Source organism: Balearica regulorum, chromosome 2, assembly GCF_011004875.1.
Source record: "Balearica regulorum gibbericeps isolate bBalReg1 chromosome 2, bBalReg1.pri, whole genome shotgun sequence".
Taxonomy (NCBI): Eukaryota; Metazoa; Chordata; class Aves; order Gruiformes; family Gruidae; genus Balearica; species Balearica regulorum.
Genome location: NC_046185.1, coordinates 136,752,543 through 136,780,164, shown reverse-complemented (window position 1 = coordinate 136,780,164; position 27,622 = coordinate 136,752,543). Strand labels below are relative to the sequence as shown.

The 27,622-nt window shown below is 36.4% G+C and overlaps 1 protein-coding gene across 5 annotated transcripts in view; it reads right to left on the bottom strand.

Moving 5' to 3' along the window:
* The window catches only part of DGKB (diacylglycerol kinase beta), a 364,064-nt gene that overhangs the window by 251,650 nt on the left and 84,792 nt on the right, over positions 1–27,622 (bottom strand). For all 5 annotated transcript variants that reach the window (XM_075746081.1, XM_075746082.1, XM_075746083.1 and 2 more), the window contains 9 exons: positions 25,865–26,018; positions 22,188–22,223; positions 20,494–20,634; positions 15,699–15,748; positions 13,817–13,891; positions 13,163–13,282; positions 3,529–3,646; positions 663–751; positions 466–582 (listed from right to left, as the gene is read on the bottom strand). In XM_075746081.1, the coding sequence (XP_075602196.1) occupies positions 466–582; positions 663–751; positions 3,529–3,646; positions 13,163–13,282; positions 13,817–13,891; positions 15,699–15,748; positions 20,494–20,634; positions 22,188–22,223; positions 25,865–26,018 (900 nt within the window). The remainder of the gene's footprint in view (positions 1–465; positions 583–662; positions 752–3,528; positions 3,647–13,162; positions 13,283–13,816; positions 13,892–15,698; positions 15,749–20,493; positions 20,635–22,187; positions 22,224–25,864; positions 26,019–27,622) is intronic.

Genomic DNA, 27,622 nt, shown 5'->3' with positions numbered 1-27,622 from the left:
AGGAGCGTACAAAAGTTGTATATACTAGACTTGGTGCACAGATTAGTATATTATCAAGATGTCTCTGCTATTATTCCCAAACACTTGAAATCACTGTATCCTACCAGATGTCCTCAATTTCATTTGCCTGTCAGTACACCACAAATGATTTTGCCCTAGCGTCACAGTGACCTTGACTTTTCCCGGTACTGAACACACTTTTATAATCTTTCTATAATGTATAGTGGGAATTCTGCTCGTTAGAATGACATATATTATTTCCATTTTTATATTGTCTTGAAGCACAGTGTATTTGGTTGCAACAGTTAAGGACTCCTATGAATATCATATACCGTTTCTTAAACGCACGCTATCCATTCCTGATGACAAAACTGAATGAGACCATTTGAATTATGAGGCTATAAAAGATACGCAGATTTTTGTCTCTCTAACCTGTGCTAAAGGTTTTACTGTAAGTATACTCACTGTGATCTGACACCAAACACAGTGAAGTCCAGTCAAGCCTTGGTAACATTTTATAGTTTTGTGACACTTATCACATTTTGTTGGGCAATTTCCTTCTACCCAGAAATGGTGCATTACCTGCAAAAGAAAAGTGGGGATATACATAGGGTTACTAAATTAACAGGTACGTGGCAAAGTTTATGCTACCCCGAACTTACATCAGTATTCTTTTTGGACTTCACATATGTTTTGATGCAAGATGCGGGAGCTCTTGAGACACAGCGTTCATGGACTGTATACTTGCAAACTGAAAAAAAGAAATACATTAATAGACGTTGAGGCAATGGTGTTTCTGACTACATTTTTATGATACAAATAACGTTACCAGCATGCCATCTCTATATCATCAATCCAATCAGTCAATGAAAACTCAAACTAGACTGTTTTTTCCATGGAATACAAAAGGCCAATTAGAACAGGAAATATTATGCAAGTGAGAAATCCAAGAATGCACTATCATTGCATAACAGGAAATGCTTAATTAAATCAGAGCTCACTAAGTTTTTTTTCATAGTAATTCCCAAATGACAAAAATATTAAAGACAAATTGACGACTGCCAAATGGTTTGGTGTCATTTGCTAGTAGAAAGAAATCTATATTTTACAAACTATAGGCATAAGAGCAGCTGGCAAGCACAAAAATAAAAGCCAATGAGTTTATATTATTCCTTCTATTGATTTATAAATCTTTAATGGCTGATTAGTCCATTTTCAGATAGCAATTGTTTTCATGCATTCCATGTAATCACCCCAACTTTAACTCTTACTTTCCCAAATACCACTTCCTGAGAAGCTTTTTTTTTTTACTAACCCCTCCACATCAGTTTTAGGAAACTCCTATTGTTGACTAGGTCTGTAAAGATCACACTAGCTGCATTTGGAAAATATACAAATGTCAGGGTACAATGCAAAGCTCTCCTGACTCAAACATACAACTGTGCCCAGATGAGGAAATAAGGCTACAGCTTATACCTGTATTCAATACTGTCAACTATTAAAAACGGAGAATGAATTTCTCCCTGCATGGTATATGTCTCACGCTTTTGACCTCGAGAGCAATTAAGCACAAAGTACTTCTAAACACCTTGCTTGCACCTATTACACAAACCCAGTGGGAGGCGCAGCCATTAATCAGACAAACTGCAGGGAGTAACATTGTTGATTGGACCATGGAGGGATGGTGAGGCCCCCTGCAGTTTCCTTTTTTTTTTTTTCCTCCCACACAATCTAAAATGCAAATAATGAAATCTATAGCAATGCTTTGAAAATATATTGGAGAAGAAGCTCAGTGAGATAAGGAAATTGTGTAATAGTTTTGTAAGTAGACTTATGCCCCTTGATGCATGAAGTAACTGAAAGGATGTTCTTCAGATACTCTGGGACCACTGTTCTCACCCAATAAACACCAAGCACAACAATGAATAAATTTTAAAGAGGTACACTGCAGCAGAGGAAATCACAGCTCTTGTAAGGTTAGTCTTTTTGGGGCAATTTACATTATATAACTCATCTACACATTTCTGATAAGAAGATGATCTACGTTATTCTCTCAATAGAATTTTCTCTTTGAAACATATATGTGTTTTACATTTCCTCACAAGGATTAAGTTTATATCACTCTGACATAAAATAATATTAAAAGATGTAACATTTCAAGATCTAATAGTCAATTCAGCATTCTCTCTATATATTCCAGTTACTGTCATCAGCATTTATTAATCTGAAGTTATGCAATTTCTATTTGTTTGGATTTTAATAAATGTATCTCTCTCATTCCATAGTATTGTGAATGAATTTATACGATGTGAAAACCCATACGTGGAGGATTTACATCTGAATTATGTTTTGAAGAGATTCTCTGCCCACAGAGGAGAGACAAATGGCGGACTCTGAAATCCTCATTCATTCAGACTAATCTCAAATTAAATCAATAGAAATGTACCGGCAGAAAGAAAGGTCTTGATCAGCTGTGATGGGCTATCTTTCATACCAAAAATGGAGAAAGTAAGTTACACTAAGAAACTGATTAATTTATCACAAAGAACAATGAAAGGTGCCTTGATACCATCATGAGAAGAATACAGCGGGTACTAAATATCTCATTAATCTAATGGAGCAGGGCATAACATGAACCAATCATTGGCACCGTCTCCCCAGACATATTCAAATCAGAAAATAGGTCTTTGTTAAAAAAAGATGATTAATCATTGGAACACACCACAAAAGACAGATATGGATCATCCATCTCTTGAAACATTCAAACAGAGACTAGGTATCTTTCGGCAAGATTTGGTTACTCAAGATACAGGTTATGAGCTGGTCAAACACAGATTATTAGGAGATACATAGATATAACTAAAGGAATTGAACTGTAGTAACTGCATCTAATAGTCTAATGAAGGTCAAAATAGGTGCAGTAGTTTTTCTGTGTTCCTTTACCTTAAAATCTATAACGAGTTAATATGTGGAAGGAAGGCAAGACTTAGATTCATGATTACACACCAAGTAAACATACAAAGCTTTAGAAGTGTTACAGAAACTCGATTTCTGGGAAACTGGGATTTTGACCTTTACAATTAACAAAAAAAAGAATTCTGCGCAAAATTTGAATAAATATATATGGGACTTAGATGCTAGTCAAGTTCATACCTGTTAAAGAATATCAATAATTATTAATAAATATAGAAGAGGAATAACAATAATATAAGGTTGAAACTTAAGCATGTTACTTGCTAAGAGAAAAGGAATAATGATAATGATAATGAAAAAGAGACAGACTCCAAAGTGAACTGAGAGCTATTATAACAAAGAAAACTCCCTCAAACAACAGCCGTGAAAGCCCAATATCCTGAAAAATTAAAAATGGAACCTTGAGCACTCAAGCATAGAAGGCAAAGGGGGAGACACTATTGTGCTAGTAATGGTTTTGTACTGGGAAGCTACTCATTCCTTGTTATGCAGCAATCGCAACATTTCTAGGAATAGACATGTATGCAAATGGACACTTGAAATGCTTATACTCACAAGAACAGCAGAGACCTTGCTTGCCTACTCCGATTAGCATGTTCAAGCAAAGATTACAGTAGGCAGGCTTGTTAAAGTGTTTCAGTCTCCATACATGCTGCCCATCATCTTTCACATTCTGCACAGAACATAAAAGAAACAGATTTCACTTAATAAAATAAACAATGAAATATATAAGTGCCAATAAAAATTGGAGATTGACTCAAGAACGTAAAAGACAAGCTGTTACTTGGTTTAATACTCTGCACCAGATCATAGTATAATCATTCTAAATGCACAGGCAATGATATAATAAAATATTCTTCAGAAGCTCATGGACGTCCATGTGTTTCAAAAATGACTCAGAAAAAACACCAGTCTGCTGTCACCACTGCAACACAATGTTAGCCATAAATCTAGGCTGATATTAAATTACAACTAGTACTATAACTAAAATTTGTTCTAGACGAATTATAAAAAGAAAGGTGCTGCAGGTTAGAAGGTAAAACTCCCCAAAATGAACAATAGAAAGTGTTTTTAAAAAAACTACAGAGATATTCTTTCTGACCCTTAGAATTAGGGACATCTCTAAAAACAGAATTCCTTACATTCCCACATTTATCCATTAGCTGTAGCACTATATTCAAATCTTGCATGAATTGACTGATCAACTGATTGGCACTTACAGCTCAGGGGCCCACTGTAACTCATGTGTACAGCTAAAATATTATCAAATCATTTACATTTATGGAAGTAAGCTTTCACTGGAGTGATTCTCCTCTTCCTTCTTAATGGAATCATTCTGAGATCTCACTGTTACTAGAAGCTTTTTAAAATGATATGCACTTGGTACAGATGTTAAATTAATTCTGTAAATTCCAGGTTCCTTGGCAAGTGTGGCCATCAGACTTTTTCCTTTTTGCAATCATCAGAGGTTTTGACTGTAAAAAATTAGATTAACCTGATGTAATATCACCTGATTTTTATTTTTTTTAAATAGATATAACATCCAATGAAACAATGACAGTTAATATCTATCAGCTGGAAATGGGCTACAGTAGTTTGAATCTTCAGTGCATATTACTGAAACATCTTGGTCATTTCATCTTGGTCATTTCATTACCAAAAAGAAATTGTCACATAGCTAAAGAAAGCCACATCAACAGCTGGTTCTCATTCAGTTTCTGACTTCTCACATCAAACTATAAAAATATTTGTCATTAGGTATATACAATATAAAAATATTTGTCATTAGGTATATACAATATTCCTGACTAGATCTCCAGTAATATGATGAGTTTCACTAATAAGGACAGTCAATTTAAGTCAGGGATATAAATTTTAATAAAAATCGTTTTGTCCTGTATTAGCATATACTGCATGAGTTAGGTCCTTAAAAATCAGTATTGCTCTATTCCAAGAGTTATCCGTTAACGACAAGTCAAAGATGATGAAGACTTCTTCCTCCTTGTAGGGGGAAAAAAAAAATCCTGAAGGAAAATTAGGATTGCAAGAAATTAAGAATGTTTGGTTCAAAGCCAGGTCCTAGCCAGAACACAACTTTGAATAATTCCAACAAATTATCTAGAAGCAAAAGGAACTGAAATCAGCTGGAATGTTTTTTCTCTATTGAGATATCAGGATCAGAGCCTAAGTGGAGTTCCCCCAGTATTACCAACAGGAGTTCAAATGCCATCTCTAACAGCTGTGCAATGTCAGGGTCCCCTTTCTACAGAAACAGCAGAGCAGATGCCTAACACGGGATTCTCAGGCTGGCAAAGGGTGTGGAAGTTTTCCAATTTCCCCTGAAGAAGCAGAAATAGATTCTGCAGCTGTGGAGCACTAGAAGCCTGTCAAGCTCCTTCATGACTGGCAGCTGAAGAGGATGTATTTCATTAAATGGAGCTCTGTAACTTCTATTTTTCTTTCCTTCTTAATACCACATTCCACAGATTTTTAAGGCATTGTTAAAAGTACAATAATGTATAAGAGTTTCAAGTCTTCTGAAAGTAGACAATTATTCACTAGACAATAAAGACCATGTAAATCCTTCTGACAAAAAACAGTAAACCATGTACACTGTCATTTTCACATTACTCAGGTCATCAACAGATACAGTCATAAACCACAAGCACTTAAAATGCAAGCTGACCAGCTTTCATTAGCAAAATATTTGCTATTTCTGAAAAGTAATAAAAATTCATAATTATGCATAAACTTGCCCCTCTTCCACATTAGTTTTGTGTTACTTTTTCATTTTAATTTTATTTTTAAAGAATGGCCATTACATGTGAATATGTCGCTTCTTATTTGAACAGAACATATGGACTAACTTAGCTGGCATTTTCCTTATCAGAAAAACAAACAAGTCTTGATGTGGGTGTTCTGCCAATTAAAACACTTAACTGTGTTACAGGCTGCAACTGATGCAAATCCATTACATAAACACAATGCACTTTTGGTAAATAGCAAATTAAATTTTTGCTCTTGTGCACTGCCAAAAATAAGCAATAAAGTGCTGCATATGATTATGCATGCACATAACTTTTTAAAACATTGCCAAGAAAAAAAAAAGACATAATGTGAAACAAAGCCCCCTCAATGTAAGTCTTTAAGTATGAATAAAATCCACAATTCTGACACATCAGTGCATTTACTGACATTCACTCATTTTGCTTCCATATCCTGAGAAAGAGTTTAAAAACAAATAGTCATTAAGAAGATCTCAAAGCAGGGCAGGTACAGTAAAAATCTCTTCCTCACTTCATTATACATCACTGAAAATGAAGCCTCCATATGCCATACGTAGACTTTAGCACATAATGACAATAGTAACATTTATTTTGTTAACAACGGTTCTCTTAACTTATGGTCCTGACCGTTCTACCATGGATTTGATTGCCAAAAGACCTGACCTTAAAAAGTCAACCATGAAAATGCTAGCCTTAGAATTAGTGGAAAAATGTATGCAGTCACAGAATTTAGCTACACATCCCCAATCTGGTTTAATATTAACTTATGTCAGCTTTTTAGATATTCGTAAATAAAGGTAGCCAAATATATCTTAAGCTTTCAAGCACAAAACTCCAGATTCTGAGACTTCAAAAAAGTAACGAAATCACTGACAAATTTTCATCCTAGCAACTATCCCCTCTTACAATAACTGCAGAGTGTCTGAAATACCAGCACGCTCAGCCTTTTCTATAAGAGTCAGTAACAAGCAGCCAAGGGAGAAGGATGTTAGCAAGTCTGCTAAGTTATCCTTTGACTGCCTGCTGTTATTTTGTTTTCATTTATTTTAAAAATATTTACATGACTTGAAGATATCTTCATGACTGGATATTTTTCAGCCAGTGGGAAGGTGAGAAGAGTGTCGTCAAACCATGTAGCACCTCCTTTTAATACAAACACAGTTGAGTTCTATATTCCTTTGGTGGCTCTCAGCAAAGAATTCATGTCAAGTTTCGTTTTGTTCAATTTGGTTCGGGGACAAGGGGTCCTAAGCTTGTTCTGGTTCAACTGGAGAGGGAGTAATCTCATTCAAGAGACATGCTACTTGGGAGGGCTCCTCACTTCTAATGTCCAAGACATTTTGTGTGTATCTCTGTGAGTGTGCTGGACAAAGGGAAAAGAAAAAAAAAAAAAAGAAGTAAAAAAAATCACTTCTCCAGCCATCATCCACTCACTCACTAGTGTATTATCCTGGTCACCCAGAAATGCTTAAGCTTTAATACGCACATGAGAAAACGACAGCATAGAAAAGGGAGCACAGGAGGGGAAATTAATTTTATTTAAAGAAGCTTCATAATTAGCCACGCTACAAAGTTTCCCTGTCCCTAAATTGGTAGTCACCTGTCATCTGCAGAGACTGAAATGCTGCAGAAATTACATTTTAACTAATGGTAAATTTGTACACCTGCATGAAATACCATTTATTTTACACCTTATACACAGAATAGGTTAGAGTTACTCCTGACTTCTCCTGGGCTTTTACCAGCCTATAGGCAAAAGCAAAAAGCAGGACCATACTAAGGAAAGGCATTTGCAAACTTTCTGCAAAGAAGTGGGAGCTAGCACAGCATAAAAGTAGACAGCACTGTTGAGTAAAGAGATGTGCACTTTTTTCAGCAGCTCCTGCTACGAAGTCTCACAAAGCATTAACATTCCCCCCTCTGCTGGCAATGCCGTGAAATGATAGGGGTAAAACAGCGCCTGTTATCACTTAGGGTGATTCTGCTCTCTGACAAAGAGAGGGTAAGCTACAGCTTCTTCTAGAAAGGGCTTGGTGTTGCCCTCTGTACATATGGAAGTCACATACGTCTCATCAGCACTTCAGCCTTTTAGAAAACTCACCTGCCACACTTTAGACAAGACTTACAAAAATCACTGGGGAAAATAAAAGGCCAGGTCGCCCTCATTCCTCACTGAATAAAAGAAATACAACTCTATCAAACTACCTAGGTATTAAACAGTCATTCCAGACTTCAGCCAGACAGGGACTCCTCATGGTTCAACAAATCCCACACCAGACTTGCAAATGTTTGCAAGTCCCCAGTTTGGTTCCACTTTCACATAGTCCGAGCTCAAAATGTAAGCCAACAATAATGTAACATACAATATAAAAAGCAGCATTTCCCAAGTGTGGATTCATACTCAAGTATTCCATCCCACATTTAATCAAAAAGGTTAAAAAATAGTTAACTTTTAAATTCTTTTGAGTATAATAGCATAATATTTGCTGCTTGAGGATCCAAAATAAAATTGTAAAAGCGTTCCCTTCTGATTTAATTGAAGCATAGTCACTCTTCAACACAAATGTGTTTGTCTTATTGAGATTTACCTTGATTTAAAAGTTGAAATGGGTTGAAAATTACAGTTGGTGCTTTAAAAGAAAGGCATAGTGGCCTAGCTTCAGATTATTGATGACTTTACGAAGCATCTACTGTTCAATTTCTCTCACCTTTGAGCAGCTTTTCAGCAACTGTGCAGTACCAGATACAGTGCAACTGTGACATCTAGTGGCCAATGAAGAGGGAATAAAATAATTTCCACTCCTAAAACACAAGATTTTTTTTTAAACACTAGCACTTGTGAACTAGCAGTTTATACCTACTTTTTGTACAATCACTGACAGAAGTGGTAGCAATGATCCGTTACAAGAGAAGTGAGATCAAAGTATCTGGCGTGGAATTACTTTAGAAGAGAATTGTACAAGTGAGGAACTCCTAGCAAAGAGCAGAGTACAAGCTTCATGGCTGACAAAAACCCTTAAAAGCAAACCATCACTAAGTGGCTTTTTGTGCCCAGATTACAAAGGACATTTCAAGCAATGCTGGGAGAGTCAATGGGGTAAATCTCAACCTTCACTGACAATGCTGATCTACTTAAATTAATGCATAATGAAAGAAAAAAGTCAGAAACTTTAAAGGTTTCTACTGTGGAAGAGTAGAATAAATAGCCTGATGGTCACTAGTATGCAATAGGCCATTTCCCAAAGTGTAATTATCAAGCAGAATGAATAATGCAGGGACATCTCTGTCCAATCTGTGTTTGGATGGGAGACAAAAAAACCAATTGCCTTAAGAAGCAAATATAAATTTGGAAAGTTGATGAGGACTGTGAAAATTGCAAACTGAAGTGTGACACTCAGCAAAAAACTCTACCTTATACATATATTTTTAAAAATTGCACCACATAAATAACAATATTTCCTCTATAGTAACCTAATTACTTTTTTTTCCCTTCATGAAATTCTCACTTTTTTCATGAGAGAATTTCTTGGAACGACTTCCACGAAACTGGCACAACTAAACCTCAGAGTAAGAACTATGGGTCTTAAAGACAAAGGCTTCAGTAGGTGCAATACAGAACACATTAAGCCACTTCTAAGTGAAAAAAGCGTAGTCATTCAAGTACAAATGGATTATATTTTAAATTCCTTATCTTGTACTGAAATTGTTTGTTTAGCACACCAATTGCCTTGAAAAGCATCAAAATAAGAATACATTGTTTCTATCCTGGCACATTCCCAGAGATAAAACTGTTCTTCACAGAAATTCTAAACTCTAGTTTTAGGAGGAAATAGAAAGCATAAAAACCAGTAAAATAAAATAAACTGGATATTTAGGTTCATATCCTAGAGAAAATAAACTTATTTATCCTCTTTGTCCCTTTACCTCCATGACTCTAAACAGCTCCAGCAATGTTTAAATTAATCTAGTAATCTCAACTAAATTTGAGAGGGCACTAGAACTTTCACGAAAGTCTAGAACAAGGGCAGAGGGGGAGAGGGCAGAGAGAGAGATCAGAAGGAAACTCAGGCAGGTTTTCTTGTTACTTCTTTTAACCTGGCAACCACTGGCTGGCTAATATTTGTAACAACAATCTAATACTGCTGTCCCTTTCAGAAAACTGATGAAGTCAGAGGGCAAAGACCACAAATCTGTGAGAGATTAGGCTATCTATCTCAACTCCATTATTTATAAACACTAACTTGTTTATTCTTTTATTTTTGTATGATATAGTTCCACATTTCACTTAAATGCTTCTTTGATATTTTCAATCATTGTAACTAAAGCATCTAATACATTATGTAATAAAAACTGATTGAAAGGCTTTAAATATATCTTTTACATGATATCTGACTTTTTTGTATAGCTCTTAAAGGAAACCAAAGATTAAGTGCAAACAATGTAGCTGAATTCTGAAGGTACTATGACAAATCTTCAGCTGAAACAATTATAGCTTCACTGATATTAGCATAGCAAATTAAATCAGCTGAGAATCTTGTATTGTTTGTACAAGCTCTATACAAAAGTTAAGTGTATTACAGTAAGCTAATGGACCCCCAACACAAAACAAATTAAAGATTTCACTGGTATCTTTTTTTTTTTTAATTAATTATTTTTTAGTTAAATAAACTACAGTGACAATTCTTCGTCAGTATCATACTGGACAAGCTTTGAAATCGATCTCCTGAATTGAAAATTTCATCATTGTCTGAGTTCAGCATAGAGCCAAACCATAGCTGGCTAAAGTGAAAAGAAGGTAAGAGAATTGGTTGGTTGGTTTGGGGTTTTTTTGGTTTTTTTGCTTATTTTCAACATGTTAAGACTACCTGGACTTGTCTAAGCAGCATAAGCCAGTAGGCTATCTAATCAGCCTGTGGAAAACAGGTATCAGAACTTTATTATCTGATTACTGAGTCTAAAAACCTCTCATTTTACTTTTCATTATGATAACTAAAAGGAGAGAGAAAGACAGCCAAAAAAAGCAGTCCTGGGAAGCTAGGTTTGTAAAATCTAACAACAGCATATAAAAAGAAATAACAGTATTCCACTAATGGGAATGAAGCACTGGAATGAAGAGCTCGAGTAATACACTAGATGCTGTAAAACCATGAAAATCATGCTATCAGTTTACAAAAAAAAATGATGGACAGGTATTAGAGTTTTAACTTTCTTGATTGAACTTTTCAATGCCCTAAAATACACTTAGATTTGATCATTTAGAACTGTACACAAACAGAAGCAGTAACGTTTTGCTGGCTTGATGGAAAATTTAAAAACCTGGCTTTTCTCTACATATTATGCAAATAGTTCAAGAAATCAAGAGCACTTTTAAACATGAAAAGAAAAATGGGAGCCCTTTAGAGGCTGGTATCATTTCCTAGTAAAACACTAACAAATGACTAGCAGTTCAGCTTGTAGGGTTCTGTAGGTAATGGACTTAATTCACACTAAAGTAAAATATTAAAAAAGCATTAAAAGTCACCCCATCTATTTTAGTCCAACTTTCAATTAATAAAACTGTGCTTATTGATCAAAAAGATAATTTGCATACCATTATAATATTTTTTCACAACTGTACCTTTATGTCTCTTCAACACATAACGTACTGGGAATACTCCTGTTGACAGAAACACTGACCCATGCTGATAGCAGGCTACAGAATTTTGATCACTGTTCAGGTATTTTTATTATTTCCGTCACAAAGCTACACACAGCAAGATAAATTATCTAATAACTAGTAAAAATACTCAAAAGGATAAAATGTCTGATAACGTATATTTACATAGCTTCTGTCTGATAGCTTTTGTTTTAATATCAAAATAAACCTCTAAAGAAGGTTTATTTATCTGCATTAATTTATCACGGAATTTAAGGAGTTTTAAATTTAGAAAGAATGAAGTGTAGACACTGAAAAATACTCCCAGAACATCTATGCTACCTGTCACAAAAGAAAAGTCTGTACTGAAAATTACTACCAGTTATCTCCTATACTGATTGCTTGAGAGCATTTGCTGCCCTTTCTTCAGAGTAATTCTGTGGAAATAATGACATTCGGCCTGACAAAGATTTGTTGTTTGACGACAGGGAAATAATTTTACATTTTTGTTACTCAGTCACATGTACAGAATTAGGGAATTAGTACTTACAGTGATCCAAACCTACTGAAAGTTATCCCCAATTCAGATATTTAGCTGGTAATTTGATTAATAAGATTTTGGAAGAATTTTAGATCTTCTGTTAAACACATTGTTTTGTTGCGTATTTCCCTACAGAAACTCTCAATCTGACAATTCTTTGTGCAAATAAAATTCCACAGAGCAATTACAGCACTCTAGGTTTAGTTCAGGCTGTAGCAGTATATGTGGAAAGTAAATATAATTTCAGCCCAATATCTAAAAAAGACTTCAGAAAAAAATTATATAAAAATGTTTTCTCTCAAATAACAGAAAAGCATTTGAAACATATGCTAAGATACATGTGCTCAAAATTAGCTCAAAAACAGGACAGCAGGTGGCACTGGCAACATGCCAGTGTTAAAACAGCTGTGTTGAACTGGTATAAAATTGATCATATTACATCTGTCTTATCTTTAATGTGAAGTTGTAAATGTACAGAACGTAAGCTCTTCTTTCGTAACTATCCTTTGGTGTAAATGTTCTCTTTGATATTGCTACTTAGTGTAGTTTATTAAGGTAGTTACAGATAAGGAAGAACTATCTTCACAGGGATGTATCATGACAGGACAAGAGCCAACGGGCAATAATTGCTGCAGAAGAAATTCCATCTGCGCGTCAGAAAAAAAGCTCTTTCCCTTGAAAACAATTAACACTGGGAGAGGTTGCCTGCAGAACTGGTGGAATCCATCTCACTGGAATTATTCAGGGCTGGGATTCACAGGGCCCTGGATAACTCAATCTGTGGCCCTGCCTTTAATACGAGGCTGGACCAGATGATCTCCATAAGTTCCTTCCAACCTAGACTGTTCTGTAACTCAATAGGGTTAGGCCTCACAACACAGCACCATGCTGAGAAGCCTAGACACTGTTCCAAGCCAGCTATAACATACACATGGGCAGTAAAACATTCTTGACAGATACTACTGCAGCTAGGAATTAACAAGATGCTATTAACAGAACAAATTAATCAGCTTTTTACAATTTTCATCTCCAGAGCAGGCTCATTTGATGTTACTTCAAACATGCTTATGTACCTCTGACTTTGAAGACACACTTCTGTTCTTTGCATGCGATTCGGCCATAGTAAAGAAAAGAAAAGCCATTTTTTATACAGGCCACAGAGAAACTAACCTGAGGGTCACAGCTGACATGCAAGCAGAAACTTGACACTCTTATATTAATACTTACGTTCTCTAACCCAAGGAGGACCAAGAGCGGGATTGTTGTCATTCCTCCTTGGATCCACTCTTCTAGAGAAACAGTGCCATCATGATCGTAGTCAATTTCTTCCATCATTTCATGAAGAATCTACACAATTTAATGAAAAATCTCATAAATTCCATATGCTAATATAGCAACTTCTTGTTAGAACATGTGCAGATCTCCAATTCCCTCATCCACATGCAAAAAGTAAGGAAAATATTATTAGCATGGCACCTGTAGTAAAATGAGTACTGACAGTTCAGAAAATGAAGTATCTTATTTCTATTTACATTTACATTACACCTAAAGTTCCCAAACCAAGTTGTGGCCCCTTGTGTAGTTGCTATGTACAATATAAATAAGAGGTAGTTACTTTTAAGAAATTTTCAGAGACAAATCGTTTGTGTTATAAATGTTAATTACTACATGCAATGAAGAAAAGCCTTAAACTGCAGCGAGAATGTTTCACAGATCAGATTTAATCAGAAAAAGACTTGTAAGTGCTAACTGACAGTGTCATAGTAGAGCACAGACTATTATTATTCTTATCTTTTTAATACAGAGAATCAAATGCTGACATGAAGTATCACAAATGCCATCTCTAGCAACATTAAAAACTTGGGATAAAATGGAGCTTACTGGACTCAGTTCAGTAACATCCCATTCAAGGTATTCTGCAACATGCATCATTTGAGCAATGATATTTTCCAGCTCCTACAGAAGAAAGAAAAAGAATTGTAATATTTAATGCAATATCATAAAGACAAATTCTACTGCAAGAAACTTACAATTCAAACATACTGTGTTCAGTGACACTGTTTCTTCAATGTTCCTAATGAAATGTCCTTTATACTGGAAGCTGTCCACTCTTAGGTGAATATGCTTCACTAGCAAAACATCAAGCATGCAAGGAGGTGAAACACAGCCCCACAACCAGCGGACAGCCTCTGGGTTGAAATTAGTAATAGATTCCTTCCTAGTTGATCATTCGAGCATTTGTTTCATGATCTGAAGTCTACCCTGTGATATAATGATGTAAGGTCCTTCAAATTCCAGCACTATAACAAACTGTTTTTTGGAAAGAATTGTATAATTCACAACTTTCTAATGGAAATAAGGCATAAAGTGGAGGATATAAACTAAGACAGAGATATTTTCTTACCATTACAGTGTTGTAATTTCCTTTTAGCACTAGTGATCACATATCACTAGTGTTTTTCCATATCCATAAATACAACTTGTTTTGTAAACATGCTCATACTTATCTACAACCATTCTGAATTCCCATGTGTATTTATTAAGTGCTAGTTATCTAATTAATATTTTTTATTGCCTAAAATTATGATACAGTATTTACTTTATACCTCTATGTAACTCAGCTTCCCTATTCCCCTGTCACTTATGGGAATCACCTCCTGTTCTTTACCAACCCATTATATGCTGTCCTACTTCAGGGAGATACAAAAAAAGAAGGGGAAAAAAGAAGAAAAAAAGAAAACTGCCAATAAAGTACTTCTTTCTGTTAGCTAATAGGAAAAAAAGTTACATTTTTTAAATCACAGAATCATAGAATGGTTTGAGTTGGAAGGGACCTTAAAGATCATCTAGTTCCAACCCCCTCCACTAGACCAGGTTGCCCAAAGCCCCATTCAACCTTCTTCTTTATATCCAAACCTACCCTGCTTCATCTTAAGGTCATTACCCCTTGTCCTGTCACTACACCCCCTTCTAAAAAGTCCCTCTGCAGCTTTCTTGCAGGCCCCCTTTAGGTACTGGGAGGCTGCTTTAAGGTCTCCCTGGAGCCTTCTTCTCTCCAGGCTGAACAACCCCAACTCTGTCAGCCTGTCTTCACAGGTGCTCCAGCCCTCTGATCATCTTCATGGCCCTCCTCTGGACTTGCTCCAACAGCTCTTGTCCTCTGGGGACCCCAGAGCTGGACACAGTACTCCAGGTCTCATCGGAGCAGAGTAGAGGGGGAGAATCACTTCCCTCAACCTGCTGGTCACGCTGCTTTTGATGCAGCCTAGATTGCTATATCTCTGATTTTCCTTCAAGTATTTGGTTGGGCTGCTCCTCAAAACTTTGTCTTTAATATTGTTCCTCCATTCTTAATAACAACATGAAAGTTCTGACATCTTTCCACATATATCCACTGTGACTCTCACACTTTCCCCTTTTAATGAAATCTTTACAAATGGTGCTTTCATGCACATCTCCCAGCAGCATACTAGAATTTTAGGAATCATATGAACGTGTCCCCTACAGTAATCTGATTTTTAATCAGAATAGGACTCCACAATAACAGTGTCAGCATTTGAAAACTTACACAGTTGTAGAATCAGCAGTTTAATGGAAAACTCAAGAGTTACTTTCAAAATGGGTGACTTTTTATCAATAATAGTTTATACTGCTTCTATTAATTCAGGATAAACATAAACTTCATTTGGATTAATGTAGTTTTGTATAGGTATGCCATTATGACACACTCTTACAATGCATTAAAATACATAAATAACATTACCGAACTATCCAGGTATCCATTCCCATCTGTATCATATAAGCGAAACATAACTAAAAAGGAAACAAAAAAAGAAGGGAATTCAGTTAGAAAACATAGTGACAACACTATTTCATAAAAAACCCCCAAACCTAAATCAACCAAAGCTGAGTTTCAAAGAAAGGACCAACATTATCCCTTTCCGTTAATGATCTCACTAACTGTAGACCCACTGAACACTTTGTATTATTTCAAAGGTTCCCTCAGCGACTACCCTGCCACAGTGCCTCCAACGAGACATATTAGCAGGACGGTGCAATTGCAACCTTTTCCTGTTGTCACTCCAACAGCTAATTTGGTCTGTGAACTTAATTCTGGCTCCTCCTACAGATGATCTGTATTCATGGTGAGTATCACCAGAAGTCCTTTCTCTGTCATCTCACCATAGCATAACACACAATTGGTCAGGCAAATGTTGGTAAGTCTGCTTAAGCTATAATGCTATCCTACTCCCTTGGTTGCAGCTATGAATATTCAATGTTGATAGTGATAGTGCTTTAGAAATGCTTTCAGACCAACTAAATGTAACAGAGGATTATTATTTGAAGTATGTAATCAGCCAAATCCAACAATAAACATTCCTCACAGACTGCCAGCATGACTCTTCCCAGGACCAGCCTTGCTTCATCAATGTGAAAATGTATTCCCAACATTTTGGGGAGCTACTCAGATAAGAATAGCTGCATTTTGACAATATCCAGAAAGAATATATTCTTTCCAGTTTGTATCAGTACTTGATTCCAGCCACAAGAGCAGGTATGTCCACGATTACCAAGGTATTTCAAAGCAGCTTACTCAGCCGATCATACACTGCATGACATTGCAGAGCAGAAAGAAATGTGAGGCTTTGGTAGGAATACTGTTAAAAGGCTAAAGATGAAAACCAGAAGCCTATGAATATCTCACTCTTTGTCCCTACTTTCTGGTATAGTTTGTCAGAGCTTTGAAATATAAACACCATCCCCTTTGAAAGTGCTCTTTTTTTCCCCCTAGAGCTATTTTCTGAGGAATAAGAAGAGAGCCTATGTACAGGTGGTTCCAGGACACCGTAATGCCTTGACTGACAGCAAAAATCAAGCAATCTGCTTACAAACTGTCTTATCAGATGTCTTCAGAAACATAACATATGACCTATTCAACAGTGAACAATCCCCCCACGTTGGATCCACAGCAAATGCTGTTACAGTCCAATAAATTCTGCGAGCAAAGTTTAACACAGTTTTCAGGAAACAATATAATGAGAAGTGAGAGAAAATTCTTAGCAATTAGAAAGTAAAGTTCATGAACAATTTGACTATTTTTGACTTACAGCAAAACATATTTAACTGATACATGGATTGGTTTGCTTCCCTTATATCCCCCATCTCATTCTCAAGTTGTTCACCTAACTGTGGGGGGGAAAAAGGTAAGTACTATACCTCTCTACCACTTCAGCAATTTTAGCCACTACATCACACTGCTCTTATAAGCTGCAATATAAGAGTGAGGATGTTTACTATAGTACATTGTTTCAAGCTACAAAGGTTTATTCATTAGTTATAGGCTAAGAAAACCTATAAAAATATCTTTCTTTGCCTGTGAATTACCCAGTAGAAATGTTTCATTGCAGAACAACAGTTAATGTTAAAAGCCACCAGAGATTGGTACTGTCCCTGCTAGTACACCTTCTACCAAAGCTGCCTGGAGCACGACAGCTCATGTTATCTGGCAAAGGTACCATTAAGCATTCACAGTTTCCATAGGGATGAATCACTGAATCAGTGTACTTTTCACCTGCAACCTCTACACTTCTAATCTGGCATATGACAAAAAGTGGTATCCCATAATTTCCAAAAGTTCAACATTATTTGCTTTTGAGAAGAAATTGGGGAATGCATTCTCAAAAATACATGCATAAACAAGTGCTGAATGCACTTGCTATTTTCACCAGCACATGTACTTTGAATAAGGCTTGTCGCTCTCCACAGCAGTCTGAGTGTCCAAGAAGTGCATAGCATAGCAAGAAGACAGACTATAACTAATCATAATCCTGCAAAAATACAAAAGAATAGTGTGGCATTCTTGAAGCTTCTGTTGGTATTGAAAGAACAGCAACAGAATAACCTGGAGAGAGTCCTGATAAGAGAAACTGGCAAAAAAATCCCCACAGCTCATATTTCTTGAGTTTCTCTTCATAATAGTGGAGAGAGGTTTGAGCACTTGTAAGCATATTATGGTTGTAAAGCTACAGTACCTGTGGAGATCGCATGCTTCCTCCATACCTAATGTCTAATGCCCTTCACACTGCCTCTTGGCATTTCTCTAAACAGTTTCACAAGAGATAAATGCCTGGTATCCGTGGTTATACTGATAAAAAACACATACAAATTGAGGAACAGGTTGTGTTGATAAAGCCTCATTGTGAGCTAAAATAACTTCTGCTGTTGGGGTCATTGAAGGAAGAAAAGTTGAGCTATGAAACACCACTGTTCAGTTCTTAGGAAGTATGCTGCATATTTACAAGGGGTCTTTCTTACATGTTCAAGAATTATAGTGTGGACACCAGCAAGCAAAGCTTAGTACATGTGAAAACAACATGGAGAGCAGAAAATGGTTTCTATGGATCAAGTCTACAGGTTGAACCACAGAGCATGAAGGTACTTAACAATATAGATACACCTTGAACTATTTGCAATATGACCTTAAAAAGAGAACTTAAATTCATCAATGTTTCTCTGCTAGGAAAGTTTGGAATATTCTTTATCTTCAGGCCATGAATAATAGATATGCTGAGCATGTCAAACAGGTGAGTTTCGCAGCACTTAAGACATCCAGAAATACACTGTTAATAGGTTAGAGATCCATTTATCTGCTGGAATATTTATAAATCTATGACAAACCATAGATCCACAACATAAACACTATTATCCTGTAAGTGTATTTTATCTTAAAAAATCCTCCAGTTGATATCAGATTTTATTTGAAAGCACCACTTCCATGTTCTACTTGTCATGAATCAAGTTTATAAACTCTCAGCTATAATTCAGAGTGTTTCCATTTTTTCTCAACAGAAAAAAAATCATTATTTGAGATTAGTATTAATATTGGCAACTCCGGAGTAAGCCATCCTTTCTTTCTTTTTACTCCACTGCTACTAATCTGTAATTTACCTTACAGCCACAGGACCTACCACTATAAAATAATTTCAGACAAAGCGTTAAATTATTCCATTAATTTATACGGACAAGTTAACTAAAATCATCGGGGAATTCTGCATACTAATGGTACAATATTAGCCAAAAATTTAGACACTAAAAAGTGACAATACATGGTATATTTCAGCTCTGTATGACAAAGTAGAAAATAAACCTATACAGTAACCATGTACTTAATTATATGTAATAAATGCAAATTATCTTGAATATACAAAACATGTAAGTACCGTACATTTATTAGACCAGGCTCTCTTGCTCCTAAATCATACAGAGCATTCATAGTCTTTTGAATATGCAGTTCCTGTTGCAGGAAGTTCACAGAACATCCCCTACACTAAAATCATCACCTGCTCCTCTGTCTCTTCCCCATTTCATTGTACCAATTCCTGACACCAGGGGAGGCAACTGATCTCCATTTCACGCTCAGCTTGCACACAGAGCTCTTCAGAGCTCTGATACGGCTTGCAACTCGCTACTATGAAGCAGTTGTTATATTGTAACTTGCATTAAATCTTAGTATCTTAGCCCTCCTGTGCTTGTGTTCTGAATGCACATTCATGCATTCATCCTCATATTCTAATCATACCAAACTGGTATTACCAAATCTGGAGATGACTCCTTATAATCTTTGCTGAGGCAAAGGTATCGGTGATCTTACAGTACAAAGTTGTCATTGTAAACTAAGTACAGGTAATGAAACACCAAGATACTTCAACAACACATGTTGTTGTCATGTAACCTTGTAATGAATTTCTCATTCTGGCAGAAGCAGTCTACTGCATTTCCCATCATAGTGAGTATTTACTTTCAATACAGTGCTAGAGCCTGATTCCACAGTTCTTTTATAGACAGATCAGCTTATATCAAAGTATATTTGGTCTCAGTAAGGACTATACAATTGAATTGACTGTTTATATATCTGGAAAACTGCCTTCTAAAATTCCGTAATGGGGAAACATGGTTTCTTTCTTTTTTTGTCTGATTTGCAGATCAAACTCTCAGCTACTTTTTTGAACAGGTAGAAGTGTTGGGCTTTAATGAATCAGGCCCCTAATTAAAAGAAATCAAGTTATTTTTAACTTTCAGTGTCACTCATTCCCAACAGTGGTGCAGACTGGGATCATTCTTCGCTTTTCTGCATTCACTAATATTATAGAGCCCACAGCCTATATTAAGAACTATCATTTGCTTGAATTAGTTTGTTTTCTACAGATTATTCACCACTTCTATATATCGCTAAGCATCCTCAGTATATTTCATTTGTTTTTCTCAGATCTGACACTGATCAAGAGACAGAAGTATAGAAAGGATTATTTTAACTGCAGAACGTATAATCCTTACTCCACATCTTAGCACATACTAGACAGAAAGAATTTTGTTAAAATCTCAAATTAATACTATTAGTGAGAAATAAAAGATCATTTCTGCAATAATGGTCACCTAGAACCATATTCTTATAATGCAGCTACCCAAAACTGAGTCTTAAACTCAGAAAATTTAGAAAAAAAATTTTTGATGACTTATTGAAATAAGTATGTAAAATTAACTTTAAAAAAAGAACATACACTCTAGCTTGTCTTCAGGTCTTCCTCTTTCTAGCAGTGATAAATAGCAAACAATATCTTTCAGCTGGATCATGTCTGGTAAATGTAAGTTGGCAGGAGTAGGAGGTCGGGATGTAGAGGTACCTTTGTTCAGTCTCAGACCTGGAAATAACACATAGCCTTTGTTACTCTTAACATACAAGTGGAAAATGAAAACATAACTCTTGCATACATGCATCTTTGTTTTATGTGAATCTCAGATGACTTGTTAATTTAAATATACATGTGATGTTTTAAACAATTCATGATCATAGTTTATGCAGCAAAGGCAGAATTAAAATGATAGTGAGGTTTTAAAATATTGCATGGATAAAGCAAACTATTGAAAAAAATCAATTATGGGAATGGCATAACCCTTTTTTTCATTTGTGTTGATCTGATGTCATTTTACTACAACAAATTTGGTCAATATTTTTATTCTACTACATCACATGCTAATTTAAGTATTAAAACAATCCCTGCCAATGCTGCATCCACTTTCTTGTGCTTGTCGAAGCTTCATCTAACTTATAGACTGACACCAGCTATGCTAATTTGAGATGTTTTTAGTGTCAAAGAAAACTATGATAATAACCAAGTGTGTAGTCCTCCCAAAACCACAGCCAGATGTGTGTCAGAGCAACACATATTTAAAACATGGAAGCCTTGGCCACAGAATACTATGAAAATAAATAAAGAATTTAAGCAATACTCATAATAATTGCTCAAACATTGTGATCAAGAGCAGTTCCAGTGTATCACCTGGAATACAAGTTTCAACATTGCCAAACTTTTTGTTTCAAAAAAACATTAGTATGATCCGCCCTGATGATATTACTGGAATCTGCAGGACCAACAAATAGAGGAAAAAAAGGGGAAGAACAGAACACAGAGAAAGAAGTAATAAAACTTTCCTTACGAGTTTGTTACATTTCTCACTGACTTTAGTGATGAAACTTTACAAAAGGATTTACTGTTCTTACAAATTTTCTATAACTAATTCAGAACAGATTCGTCATTGCACATATAACTTGCATACATAATTTCTATCATCCATTTGTCTTGGACAAGTTAATTACTGTAGCAAATGGAAACAGAATTCTGGTGGGGTTTCCTCCCCACTCCCCCTTACTTTTATCTTGAAAAACTTCATTACAATCTGAAGACATTTCAAAGGTCTACTGAGGTACACATGTTAAAAAAAAATATTCAGTATATAAGAGCAAACTGGCATGCAGAAAATACATCTTTGAATTCATGGTTTCAGGCAGATAATAAACACTGAAAGTAAATATTTAAATGAATAAAAAGATTTAACAAGGTAACGTTCTACTAAATCAGCTTGCATGTCAGTTAAGTACCCTTAAAATTAAGATGTTATAAAATGTTAATCAATTAAGATGCTAGCTTCAAACACACAATTTACACAAATAGTTCATATTCCAGTTTTACAAGAATCTTATGCACAGAACAAAAAGTATTATAAAACTTGGGCTAGCTGATCTCAAGAAAGGTATAGTCCTGAAATCTAAATGAAAAGGTACACAATTTTTAAGGTATCTTTTAGCTTATCATCAGCTGCAAGGTACAGGTTAAAGCATTACTTCTTAATCGGGGTGGGAGGGGGGTGGCTGCAATGTGCTGACTTACAAATGACTTACAGTGCTGCTACTTACCTGGCATCTGTTTCCATCTCTCTTCAGACACCTTAACTGAAAATACAATTTGTAAACAGATATGAGTCAACCAAGAGACACTAAATAAAAAACAGACACATAACAGAGATTTATGAACCTTGTTACTTTCCTTGTGATGGTCCCTAGTATATCTTCAAGCACAAATAACTCTTGCATGAGGTGAACTGAATTGTCTCCCTGAACATGCTTTGGATATAACAATTGTATTGGGTTTGCGTGGCAAGGTTTTGGGGGGGGGGGGGGGGGGGGGGCTACAGGGGTGGCTTCTGCAAGAAGCTGCTAGAAACTTCCCCTGTGTCTGATAGAGCCAATGCCAGCCGGCTCCAAGACAGACCCGCCGCTGGCCAAGGCCAAGCCAATCAGCACCTGTGTGATAACACATTTAAGAAGGGAAAAAACAAGTTAGAGAGAGCTTTTGCAGCCGGAGAGAGGAGTGAGAAGATGTAAGAAACTCTGCAGACACCAAGGTCAGTGAAGAAGGAGGGGGAGGAGGTGCTCCAGGCACTGGAGCAGAGATCCCCCTGCAGCCTGTGGTGAAGACCATGGTGAAGCAGGCTGTCCCCCTGCAGCCCATGGAGGAGGGATGAGGGCGTGTAGAGCTTCCACCTGTAGCCTGTGGTGGACCCCACACCGGAGCAGGTGGAGGCACCTGAAGGAGGCTGTGACCCCGTGGGAAGCCCACGCTGGAGAAAGCTCCTGGCAGGACCTGTGGCCCCGTGGAGACAGGTGTCCATGCCAGAGCAGGTTTGCTGGCAGGACTTGTGACCCTGTGGGGGACCCACGCTGGAGAAGGTCGTGAAGGACTGTCTCCTGTGAGAGGTACTCCATGTTGGAGCAGGGGAATGATGTGAGGAGTCCTCCCCCTGAGGATGAAGAAGCGGCAGAAAACAATGTGTAATGAACTGACCGTAACCCCCATTCCCTGTCCCCCTGTGCCGCTGAGGGGGGAGGAGGTTGAAGCCGGGAGTGAAGTTGAGCCCGGGAAGATGGGAGGAGTGGGGGAGATGTTTTAAGATGTGATTTTATCTCTGTTTTGCTTGGTAATAAATTAGATGAATTTTCTCTCTAAGTTCAGTCTGTTTTGCCTGTGATGATAATTAGTGAGTGATCTCTCCCTGTCCTTATCTTGACCCACAAACCTTTTGTTATACCTTTTCTCCCCTGTCTAGTTAAGGAGGGGGAGTGATAGAGCAGCTCTGGTGGGCGCCTCGCCTCCAGACAGGGTAAGTCCACCACACAACTTATCAAAGATCCCTTCTGGTATTACACTAAATACATATGGAAGACTACTAATCCGGTCTCAGTTACATTCTTTCTAAAGTCCTTACTAACAGAAAAAGATGAAAATTAACTACAAACTGGGTAAAGTGAGTGAAGGAGAAAAAATTTTAGAAGGTAGAATTAGAGTAAAAAACAGCATATACAACAACAATAACAACAGTAACAATAGTTATTATTATTTTACCATACATAAGAATAAAATCTATCAGAGAGAATTACAGTGAAAGTGAAGAAAGCTGAGTACAGCCTATACTGGGCAGAATTTAGCTGTAAATCTGGCAATGACCTAAAACCAGCTGTTATCATCTTTACATATGAAATGTCAAAACCATAGAAATACAACACCAGAAGGATAAAAGATGATTTTCTGAACTAATAATAGTCAGACAACATATGTAAAAACACAGCATAATAAATAAACATGCACCACTAAATGGCAGCTGTGATTGGAGTTATCAGGCAAAAAGTGTTAAGTGTAAAAGATTACAAATTTTGGTGGCTGGTACAGTGCATGTTTATTGCTGATGATACTCATTGATGAAGACATGACTAAAACTTCAACAAAAAAGTGAAAGTAAGGAAAGTGGAAATGAAATTGTGCTGCTGAGACTTTATAGGCAACAGAATCTATATTCATAGTTGAAAAAAAAATGCAATGCTGAACACTTATGACATACAAAATATACCCTGCAGCATACAATAAATAATATATTTAGACATGCCCTTAGAGATTCTTTTGCAAAGCATCTTTAAGGGCAAGGGACTGAACCACCAGTCTAAATGACTTGCCCAAACCCATGAGTAAGTCATTATCTGTAATTAGGAACAGAAGATTCTGAATACTCCACACAACTGATTACACCATAGTCTACTAAGCCCACTGGTCTGCACATGGAACTACTCTAGATAACCAACAACAAAAGCCTGAGAAGTTGGAAATGTACTGTCTACACAGCAGAGAGTTGTGGAAGTAGATGTATCCATGGCAGTTCTGATTAGAAAGAATAAAAAAAAAAAAAAAAAAAGATGCCTGAAGAATTCAATTCAAATGAAAAAAAAAAAATGTATATGAAGAATCATATCCTCAATGTGGAAAGCCAGCTTTGCCAGCAGAAAAAAGTTTTTTCAGTTAAGTGTAATTACAGATAATGACCATTATATATGTAAATTATAATATAATAGAAGATGATAATGTAATATTGGGGGGGTTGTTTGTTTGTTTGTTTGTTTGGTGAGTTTTGCCAGAAAATATAAAACTAAAAAGTGGAAATAAGACATACTGTAAACTTAAATAAAGAAAAATAACTGAAACCCATCTATTTAACATAGTTGAGAAAAAAAAAGGTCAGACTCAATGGAAGATATCTGAAAGCCTATAATTAGTATTGTACACTGAGGCATCTATGGAAATCTAGTGCTTGGTATCTGCAAGAAAAAATAACATTTCAGCTAGTAGCACTTGTACCAAATTCACAACTTCTGGATGAGTTGCAATTTGAAGACTCCTAATCTTCATATAAAGAATTAAAGCAATTAAGTACCCATCAAACCATTTGGTAACTTGCTTTAAGTGCTTGATTATCCCAGCTGTTCAAAAGATGCCATTTATTTCATTAAATTAGTCTAGCTTCTGCTTTTAGCTACTGGATTTTGATAGAGTTCAGAAAATTGCTGAGGTGCTAAACGACATATTTGAAATTAGGAAGGTAACCTTCAATGTCTTCTGCAAATTTCCTTTAGAAGTTTCATAAAATTTTCTAAGCTGATAGTTTTTAACACTATTGCATGGAAGTATTTCAACATGTTATGTCCTTTGAACTCAAAATCACTTTTAATAAAAATGTTCATGAAAATTTCAAACTGCATTAAAGAAGATCCTTACTTTGGAAAAAGAAATACTGCTAACACTTACAGGACATTTAAAATATCAGTAACTGATAAGTATGTAGGATTACTAATAGCAGTATCACACCTAGACAATTAAGAGAAGCAGCAGTAAAACTGGGCACAGAAACGGTAGAGCACCAGCAGGAGACTCCTGCATGAAGCTCTGAAGGTTTCTAAGTGTTTATATAGTAGAGTAGGCTTCACGATCATGTAACCATAGCAATCTGATTAGCATTAACATGGTAAAGACTGTCCACTTGGTGTCTCAGCTGCATCATTATTGTGAATTAAATAGACAAAACCATTTAATTAGCATTTCTTTTCACAGTATTTCTTGTTCATGATTGAGTTAGCTTCTCTAATTTCACAAATATCAGAACAAAAAAAATACATATAGCTTAGAATTCCATATATTTATAGCCATTAGAAGTAAAACAGCAGGGGGATGGAACCTTCAGCTCTTACAATACTGTGATTTTATTACTTACCTCCAGAAAGGTGCTGGGGTTTGTTTTTTATTAACGGGCTGCAGTGAGAAATTTTGTTGCTAAACGATGTAAAAAGATGCTCAATAAAATCATCTGGTAACTCTGCCTCCAGAAAAGTCTTCATGAACAGCTTGAACCCCTCTAAATCAATTGTCTGGGGGGGGGGGAAGAAAAAAGTATTTTGAATTCTTTGTTTTGCAAAAACTTTCATACTAATCCATCAAATCATATTTTTTACCAAAAACTTTAGACTGTCTTTGAAAATACTGGTTTCTGAAGATATAGCCTGGCATACCTATTCTTGCAAGTGACTGATTATTGAATTAAGTATTACTTTGAAAACTCACAGTATTGCTACAATAGCCCAGAGCACACTGTAAGATAGCCCAGAGTAAATTCAGAGTACTTGTATCAGGACCTCGAAACTAAGTTCCGAGCTGTCTAGTTTCTTGATTAGAATATGGCTTAACAGCACATACAAAGCTGCAACCAAAGGCACCTACGGAGCTCACAAGGATGTACCCAGCAAGTCGTAGATTTTTCCATGATTAGGCAGACAGCAACCAGGGGATTTTTGAATGCCTCATTCAGGGAATTGAAGGCCTCCTGTCTTTTCCTAGGTGGCAACATATTTTGCTTGTACTTGTCAAAGAGAAACTAATCACCCTGTCTTAAATAGTTTCTAATAGTCAAATAAGAGTGCTGAGACATGCAACATTACTTACAGGGGAAAAAAAGCTGATTTGAAACATTCGTCATTTGGTTTAATTTGGTCTTGCTTTTGACAGCAAGGTAAGACCTGATTAATGAAACTTCATTGACGATTTCTCCTGGTAAGACAGCAATGTCTGTTTTAAGTAATAAAATGAATCATAGAATATCTCAAGTTGGAAGGGACCCATAAGGATCATTGAGTCCAACTCCCTGCTCCTCACAGGACTACTTAAAACTAAGTCATACGACTAAGAGCATCATCCAGACACTCCATGAACAGGCTTGGTGCTATGACCACTTCCCTGGGGACCCTGTTGCAGTGACTGACCACCCTCTCAGTGAAGAATCTTTTCCTAACGTTCAACCTGAACTTCCCCTGACAGAGCTTCATTCCATTTCCTTGTGTCTTGTTGCTGGTCACCAGAGAGAAGAGATCAGCACCTCCCCCTCCGTTGCCCCCCTTGAAGACGGTGTAGACAGCAATGAGATCACAGCAATGTAAAGCATTATGATCTCATTTTAAACTGCTAATACAGAACCACTAAAGGTAAAGGTGTCCTGAAACATATTGAGAGAGTTTAAGACACTTTCAGTTTTATCTCAGAAATAACTGTGACAACTGCATACTTATCAATGATGCTACTCAGTTATGTATGTGATTTTAAACCAGCTTATTAATCTGCAAAACATAGTGTTGCTGTCTTTGTTTCTAGATCAAACAGGACAGCAACTTTTCACCATGAAATAATTAAGGGATAAAGCCACATATTACACCACAAAATCAGTAGGAGAAATTTCCTCATGCTTCAGGAAGACTCCATGTCTCCCCAGAAAACTCTAGTGCAACTCCTTTAGTTCAGCACAGTGAATGCAGCATTAGGAGGGAAAAGACTAGCAAGAAATCAGCTTGAAATCATGCCAGAAAAAGAAAATTGAAACTAAATTTTCAAAGTGCCTCAGTGACTTTAGAATCTGAGTCACAATATAAATAATTTTTACAATGACTTTAATATAATTTCAACACTTTGGAGCAGGGATTTCTCT